Below are 8,086 nucleotides of genomic sequence, written 5' to 3' on the forward strand. Positions count from 1 at the left end.
GAGAGGTGTCCCTGCCCAGGGCAGGAGCATTGGAACTAGATGATCTTAAGGTCCTTTCCAACCCAAACCGTTACATGATTTTAAGTGAAATGCAGGTGCCCAGTTTTAATGCGTGCCTCCAACTTGTGCAGTTTCAGAAGGATGCAGCAGTGGTGTTTTGGTTTTGTTCGGGTTTTGTTTTAAAGCAGGAGGAAAGCTCCACGAGTGACCCTGTGTAAATGTTTTCTGTCCACTTCCACCCGCCACTTCCCCCTTTTTGTCTTTTCAATGATGCAGATCTTTCCGAAAATTCCAACTCGAGTATGTGCGCTGCCCCAGCTGGGAAGGATCCTGGGGGGGGGGGGGATTCTTCTAATAACTGTCCATGATTTGGGATTCACCGGGGGCCTCCCTCAGGCTGACCATGGAGTCAGTGTGTGTCCTGCCCCGAGTCCCGCTCTGCCCAAGGGCAGCCCCGCACCACGGGGTGCAGGTAGCGAGCCCGGCCTTACAGTGCCCGCCGCTGAACACCAGCTCTGGCTTGCGGAGCTCTTCTGAAGGCCGCCACCTCGGGAGGGGGTCCCGGCCTAGCGGGGGTCTCCTGGCGTCAGACCGCACGGCGGGGAGCCAGGACCAGCTCGGCAGCGGCAACGACCGCGCCCGTCTGAGCCCGCCCCGAATGCCCTGGGCGCCTGCGCACTGTGCAGTGGAGGCAGCGCGGGGCGGCTGCAGCCCGGTTGGCGGTGAGTGGACCCGTGCGGCGGAGCCGGGTGCGGGAGGGTCGGTGGGGTACAGGGAGTGCGGAGAGCCGCTGCCGAGTCTCTTCCACAGGTGTGATGCCGCGGGCTGGGTGGGGCTGGGATGGGAGCCGAGGGGCCGGCTTTGAAAACCGTGCGTGTTTGCTATCCTTACAGAGGCGGTCGAGTATGGAGGTGTTCCCGTCCCCGCTGGAGTCCGCCAAGTTTATAGCCGACAACAGCAAAGATGTCTCCGTGGACGATGAGGGGGCGCGGCGGGTGGCAGAGAGTTTGTTCGACAAAGCTTCGACGGCGGAGTTCGGGCTGGAGGGGTGGAAGAGCCTCCACGAGCTGAATCCCCAGTCCGCCAGCAAGGAGGCGGTGGCATGGGTGTTCCTGGTAGACACACTCAACTTTTCCTTCTGGTCCGAGCGGGAGGAGCAGAAGTACCTCGTGAAGTACAAGGGCAAAATGTACAGCGGGTACTGGTCCCTCTGCGCCGCCGTCAACAGGGCCCTTGACGACGGTCAGTGAGCGCCAGGGAGCGAGGCTGCCCGTCACATCCCCCACACCCGGTGCCGGGGCCCGGCCTCACCTCGTCCCTCAAGGCGGTCGCGGGAGCCACTGAGCGGTCGGGCGGGGGGCGCTGGAAACGGGGCTATAAGCGTAAAATAGAGAGTGGTGAGGCACTGGCACAGGCTGCCCAGAGCAGCGGTGGCTGCCCCTTCCCTGGAAGTATTCAAGGCCAGGTTGGACAGGGCTTGGAGCAACCTGGTCTGGTGGGAGGTGTCCCTGCCCGTGGCAGGCGCTTGGAACCAGATGAGCTTTAAGGTTCCTTCCCACCAAAACCATTCCGTGAAACAGGAGCCACTTCTGCAAACTACAGCTTACCGTTTTGATAAACCTGTATGTGCAGGCCAATCTGTGAGGCTTGCAGGAGGTAGCTGGAAGTGCTTTAATAACACCTATTGCTGAAATTGGGTAACTTGTGGCTCTAACTGTATTACCGCTTATCCATTAAAAAAACTGTAAGGAGTGCTCGTAATAAACTGGGACTTCTGTTATTTCACATGTGTTATTAAGAAAACTCCATGTTTCCATGACAAATAAGAAAATAAGACTTCAGCTGAGCATCCTTTCTACTAATTTAGTACCAAAGCAGCTCCAGTGACTCTGAAAACCTGTATCCTTCAAACCCAGTATTTTAATGCTAACTCTTGTTGCTGTCATAAGAAAAAAAGCCCTATTAGTAGGTATAGTTGGAAGTTTTAATCCATCAGGGAGAGTAGCAACAGGACAAGGGGTAACGGGATTTAACTAAAACAAGGGAAGTTCAGGTTAGGTATAAGGAAGAAGTTCTTTATTGTGAGGGTGGTGAGGCACTGGAATGGGTTGCCCAGGGAAGTTGTGACTGCTCCATCCCTGGCAGTGTTCAGGGCCAGGTTGGACAAAGCCTTGGGTGAGATGGTTTAGTGTGAGGTGTCCCTGCCCATGGCAGAGGGGTTGGAACTAGATGATCTTAAGGTCCTTTCCAACCCTAACTATTCTATGATATTTGCTTGTAAATTATGGGAATGTTTGGTTAAGATGCTTATTATAAATGCATAATGTGATTAGGAGCTAAGGAAAAACATGCCTATGCTGACTAAACTATCTGTATATGAACTATATTTGCCAACGTGCTAGGTAAACATCTCACTGAAAGGTGAAGACTAAGCAGTTGGGAAAAATTACATATAAAAAGTAATAAGGGTTCCATGGTGCCATGTTGAAAACTGGTATTTGTAGAAGGAAGGACTGTGTGCAAACACAGATTTATTTTTAGGCAGCCAAGTGAGTGTGGTTATCACTGAACACTCAGGTAATTGTTTTAAGGGTTGATAGACTCTTAGATCTTACTGTGTAAATGCTTCCATTTGTGGCAGTCCTCTGCATTACATCTTGGGATGTGTTATGGTAGCCTAAGCATCTTATTTTTCTTTTTCTAAAGGAATACCTATTACTAGTGCATCATATTTTGCCACTGTGACACTTGACCAAGTTAAACACATATTTCGCTCTGACACGGAAGTGTCCATACCTTTGATTGAAGAAAGACATCGGGTGCTGAATGAAAGTGGAACAGTTCTGCTGGAGAAGTTTGGAGGCTCTTTTCTCACCTGCGTTAAAATGAGTAAGGGAAGTGCTCAGAAACTACTACATCTAATACTGGAAAACTTTCCTTCTTACAGAGATGAAGCTGTATATGAGGTAAGCTGGTTCTAACAGTAAGTTTCTTCTGGTAAGAATTTATTCCTCCTTGATTGTGTGACTTTAAAAGATAGCTCTTAGGTTGTCTAAATTTTTCGGAGAAGTTAGTTTGGAATTGATCTAATATTTGTGAATTGGGGGGGGGGGGGGGGCGGTGTGTAATCCAGGAAATGAAAGGTGAATAGAAACATTTCTGTGGAATATGTGAAATTCAAAGGAAATAAGAGGGGAAAGTTATTCTTAATATTTTTGCCTAAAATCGGTAAAGATATACAGGAGTATAATGAAACGAAAATCAGACTGTGAAGCAGCTGATCTTAATTATGTTAGTTGCTAAGAGTCAGACAGATAAGGAAGAAGGTTTTTTAATAATACTCTTGGTCCACAGTATGCTTCTTGATAAGCTGGGGTAAGAGAATTGAGATTTCATTTCTTCATCAGTCTAAGCCTCTGAAAACAGAATCACACCGTTTATTAACAGTAAAAGAATTTTGATTGAGTTAAGTCCTTACCTAGTCAGGAATGTGTTTCTAAAAACAAGAGTCATGTTCCCCCCCCCCACCCCGCCAGGGGAGAGCTGTTTTTTTCATTTGCTATCTCTATCTTCATTGCTTTGTTGTAATTTATTTTGATAATACTCCATGTTCTAGGTAGATCATGACTCCTCTGTACTCCTTACAAATGCATGACATTTGAGATGATTACTGCCTGGAAAAATCACAAATTTATCATTCCCCCCTTTGCTTCAGTTGCTACTGAAAGTCCCTATTCCCCATCTCCTTCTGCCGTGAGTTTCTTTGCAGCTAAAGAAGGAAACGAAACTGGTAGAATTGTGAAAATGTAGAACTACTGGGAATCCACACTATAACTTGTGTTGATTCAACAGGCATTGCACAAATGACTGCAGGCCAAAAATAACTGATAACTTTTGTCAGGATTGACAGTATAGTGAAGCTTTTTGGAGCTGTTTTCCTGAAAGAAACTGATGGGAAGTAGACCGACACTATCTGGTGTTTTCCGTGTCTCTGGTTTTGCCTATACAGGCAACATCTTCATTTAGCATCAGTGACATACGTAGCCGCTCCTGTGCTCAGTCCCATCTGCAATAGCGTTCAACTGTTGTATCATTACGTCTTAAAGACTATGCTGTTGGCAGCATGGCGTATACCAATAGTCCATGCAGTCCTCTCAAGGTAACTCCATGGAGCACCAGTCACTGGAGCTTTGAACCTATTGAATTTATCACTTAAATCTGCCCTTTAGTAGGTGGTGTGACTAGAATTTTACCTCATTAACGTTACAGATAAACAGAGTTAATTAAATATTTCAGTTGTTTAATCCAGTACATGTTTTTTCTCCTTGAAATAAAAGGTTGGATGAGAATTCCACATGATACTTGTTTGTGGCTTGATATTGTTTAGATTTTACGCTGTTAAAGAGTGTTGCATTTTTATTATTTGCTTAACCACAAACACAATAGTTTATTTCATAGAATGTAACTCTTACATGTCTCTTTCTGTACATACCATTTGCTGTATTTGTTGATGTTTCAGGTACTTTAATTATTAATACATTTCTTTCCTCAGAAAAAAAGGGTGTCTTTCTACAAACGGGCACAAATACTTGTGGCTGATACATGGAGTGTATTAGAAGGCAAAGGAGATGGCTCTTTTGAAGACATTTCTAGTCTGACTATATTTGCTGACTATCGAATTCCCCAGGTTCTTGTTCACCTAAAAGCAATGAAATATTCCGAGGAACTAATGAAGAAACTACGTGAAGGTTTGTTCCTCCCTTACTAATATCAAGTAATCCTGCCTCTTTTACAGGTAATGTTTTGTCCATGTTGTGGACAAAAGGGTTGTGTAATTTTATTGTCCACCAAACAAGGACTACTAACGTAGTGATGAGGTAACAAGAAGGAGCTTTAACAGTGATCTTGAATGACATCTTAAGGTTACGCCTTTATAAAGGTCTAACAGTTCCTTGGCTTAAACATTGGTAAAGGAGGCATTAAAGAAACTCTAAGATCTAAATTTCTGAAGGGCTGCTTTTGCCAAAACCATGCTTCAGCATAAGTATAGTTATGATTTTTGAAGTTTAGATAACAGAAGCGACTATTTTTTCATTAGTTCAAAGATTATATAAATGGGGATTCCTGTACTGGACTGCTGGTGACAAGCAAGGTAATATTAAGCATCCATTAAAAAAGAATTGCTTGAGGTTAATTTCATCAAACTCCAGTCTTGTTTCTAAGCACAGTTCCATCTTCTGGTACTATGAACATCAGTGAATAAAAACATAAACCAACCCTTCATCCACTGTAAAATGACTGTGTCTAGAGGTAGGACTGCTGTTATGCAATTTTAAAACTACACAGTAAGATAAATAGATTAATACAATTATCCATGGATTGTAATAGGATGGCCACACATATATATATGCCAATATATGTGTATTAAATAGATCATGTAGACAATTTATCTTTTCCATGAAACCTAGTTAAGGACAGTCCCATCCAAGTCATTCAAACAAATGAGTCCCTTTACATTTATATATATATATAGGTAGCTTTCTTGATGATTTTAGTTTTGTTTTGTATTTTGGGGGGGGGGGGGGGGGGGGGGGGGGGGGGAGAAAGGGGGAAAGAAGGGATTTTTTTTGTTTGTTTCAGTTTGGATTTTTTTTTTAATTTTTTAATCTTGAATAGAATTATCCTGGTAGAAAATATATGGTATTGAAATTACATTTGACTATCCTTTTTGTGTCCACAAGCAAAGAAATAGTCATATAATGTGCAGTATAACCCAAACACCTGTTCTTTTCTTAAACAACTTTCTTAAAATACCGGATGCTGTTTTAATTGAATGGGGGGTGAACTTATATGTGCGTATGATAAAATTAGTAATTAGAAAATGCATAGCAACACTGTTAGCAGTTGCAGTGTATTAGCCATGAAAACTGCAGTTCTCATTTAGGATAAATGGGGGGGGGGGAGTAAGGCAAATTCAGGCCATCCTGGGTCTTCTGTCTCTTGCATATAAATGGATTGCTGTCTCTTCGTGTCCTGCAGGGACAGTTTTCCAGTCTGGAGATAAAGAGGAGGTAGAGATCCGTGGCTGTTCCATTTGGTGTTGCGCTTTGATTTGTAAGCATCTCTTGGAGCTATATGAGAAGAAGGGTCAGGACATGCGTGACAAAATCAATGCGGTTTTACTCGACTACTATCTTTGGGACTATGCCCGGGAACACCGGGAGGAGATGAAAGACATTCCCTTCCACCAGGTGCGGTCTATCTATTACTAAGTCCAGCCTGATGGCTGTTGCGTTGATGCATTATTTGTTGAATTATGATTACTCATTTTGTGGGGTGTTTTGTCACATACTAATTTGGAACGGGCTAAATGAAATGCTCATTTCCTGATGATGAATTAACAACTTGCCTTTTATTTTCTTTCTCTGAATCTCTCTTGCTGTGATTGGAATTTGTTGTGTGATCTTAGCTGGGCAGCCCCCGGCACTGCAGGGCTTATCGCGCCTGTTTCCAGTTTTGTGTTTGTGTATGACCGGTGAAGGTACCGTCTGATTTCTTGAATAAACTGCAGTCATATAAATCGCATGGAGACCTCTCAGTTTTCTGGGGCGGTTGCAGACCCTCGGCAGACGCTGCGGTGCGTTCCCCGCGGGGATTGCGGGGACGGCGGGAGGGGGGGGCGCGGGTGGCTCTTCCTCGCCGCTGGGGGGCGCTGTGGGCACCGGGCGGTGCCACTCCGCGGGGACGCCGCCGGACGTTGCCGCCGTTGCCTAGCGAGGCGCCGTAAACAACGGGGAGACAGCGGCGGCTGCAGCCTCGCCGGGCCCCAGCGCGGCCAGTCCCGCCACGCCCCAACTCCCGGGACCCTCCGCAGCGGCCAGAGGCGCGGAAGTCGGGGGACGGCCTGGCGGGGGAATTAGGGGACGCTCCGCGGCCCGGGCGACTCCCGAGACCCAGGCAGGATCCCGTTCCTGGCTCCTCTCAGGTTTGGGGTGAAAGGTGCGCTTTGAGACACGGCAAACGTGGAAAGAGTACTGGCCCCCTCGCAAAATACCGCCGCCAGCGAAAAGAAAAAGCCTTCCGGCACATCTGCTCCTGCTTCTGGCAGCAAGGAGCGTGCGGGGGCGCTCTGGGGCTATTTAGTACTCCACACGCTTTTATACAATAGAGAAGAGGTTTACCGCTCTCCTTACCCTTCATCTCCCCCATCTCTCTTCTCCCACCCCTCACTCTCCCCCTCGTGACTTGGTTTAATTTATTGTTTTACTTTGGGATGTTTTAACATAATTTTAAAGGAGGGAAGAGTGTCAGCATGTTGGATCAGAGCTTGCTAGGGGATAAAAATAATGCACCTGGATAAATAAAACCAGAAATCGATCAAAGTGTGTTTTGAATCAGTAGTAAGTATGTAACACTGTTTCTGATCATCCGGTCCTTTATGAGGCGAGCCTGATTTCAGTCTTATGCTTTACTTGTTTTTCTTCTGCTCTGACAATAAAATGGGTCTTTCTCCAAATTCAGATATTTTCTCAGCTCTGAATGGTGAAGCCCTTGAACTAAATGGAATAAAATAAAATGCAGAAACTCTTCTCACTGCAGCCACAAGACAACAACGGTTCAAAGCTGTTTGTTTTCAACCAGCTTGAATGTGCGGTCTTAGCTGATGAGTTCTGCCAGTTTGTTAATAACAGCTTTCTTAAGGGCAACCAGCGTGTGGGAGTTCAGGAATCAGAGGAGTTCAGTAAACTTGTCCTTGCACTGCAAGGATGCTTAGAATTAGAGAAAGAAAATGTGCTGGGATCTCCATCAGTGTCTGTGAGGGGTTTTGAATGTTCATGCAAGGGAGCTGTAAAGAAAGGGTGTTCCTTGATATTTACAGTTATGCTGCCCTACAGTGCTTATGTTGTGAGAATGAATGTGCAGGGAGCAGCATAAGGAACCATGGTTGCTAAAATGTATCATTAATAAAAATTAATGGAATATGTTTTGAGATGCAGATTAAATTCAGAGAAATGCTTTATATGTAATAATTAGATACTTTCAAAATCACACCTCCTGTGTAGGCAACACAGCTCCTTTGTCTGTG

At 45.3% G+C, this 8,086-nt stretch overlaps 1 protein-coding gene across 1 annotated transcript; it reads left to right on the forward strand.

The window, feature by feature from the left end:
- The first annotated feature begins 844 nt into the window (after positions 1 to 844).
- On the forward strand, positions 845 to 6,334 carry QNG1 (Q-nucleotide N-glycosylase 1). Its single transcript, XM_057396492.1, has 4 exons — positions 845 to 1,242; positions 2,707 to 2,966; positions 4,553 to 4,748; positions 6,040 to 6,334. Exons 1-4 carry the CDS (start codon positions 906 to 908, stop codon positions 6,270 to 6,272), a joined length of 1,026 nt encoding a protein of 341 aa, XP_057252475.1. The 5' UTR covers positions 845 to 905; the 3' UTR covers positions 6,273 to 6,334.
- The last annotated feature ends 1,752 nt before the right edge of the window (positions 6,335 to 8,086 follow it).

This window comes from Pezoporus wallicus, unplaced genomic scaffold, assembly GCF_028554395.1.
Source record: "Pezoporus wallicus isolate ANWC-B61680 ecotype Strahan unplaced genomic scaffold, APGP_CSIRO_Pwel_v1 contig_2776, whole genome shotgun sequence".
Classification (NCBI taxonomy): Eukaryota; Metazoa; Chordata; class Aves; order Psittaciformes; family Psittacidae; genus Pezoporus; species Pezoporus wallicus.

Bases quoted from the DNA above. Each gene is read 5' to 3' on its own strand.
- QNG1 (XM_057396492.1), top strand. From the start codon at position 906: ATGGAGGTGTTCCCGTCCCCGCTGGAGTCCGCCAAGTTTATAGCCGAC. The intron at 1,243-2,706 runs GTCAGTGAGCGC...CTTTTTCTAAAG, and splicing joins CAACAGGGCCCTTGACGACG to GAATACCTATTACTAGTGCA. The intron at 2,967-4,552 runs GTAAGCTGGTTC...TTCTTTCCTCAG, and splicing joins GAGATGAAGCTGTATATGAG to AAAAAAAGGGTGTCTTTCTA.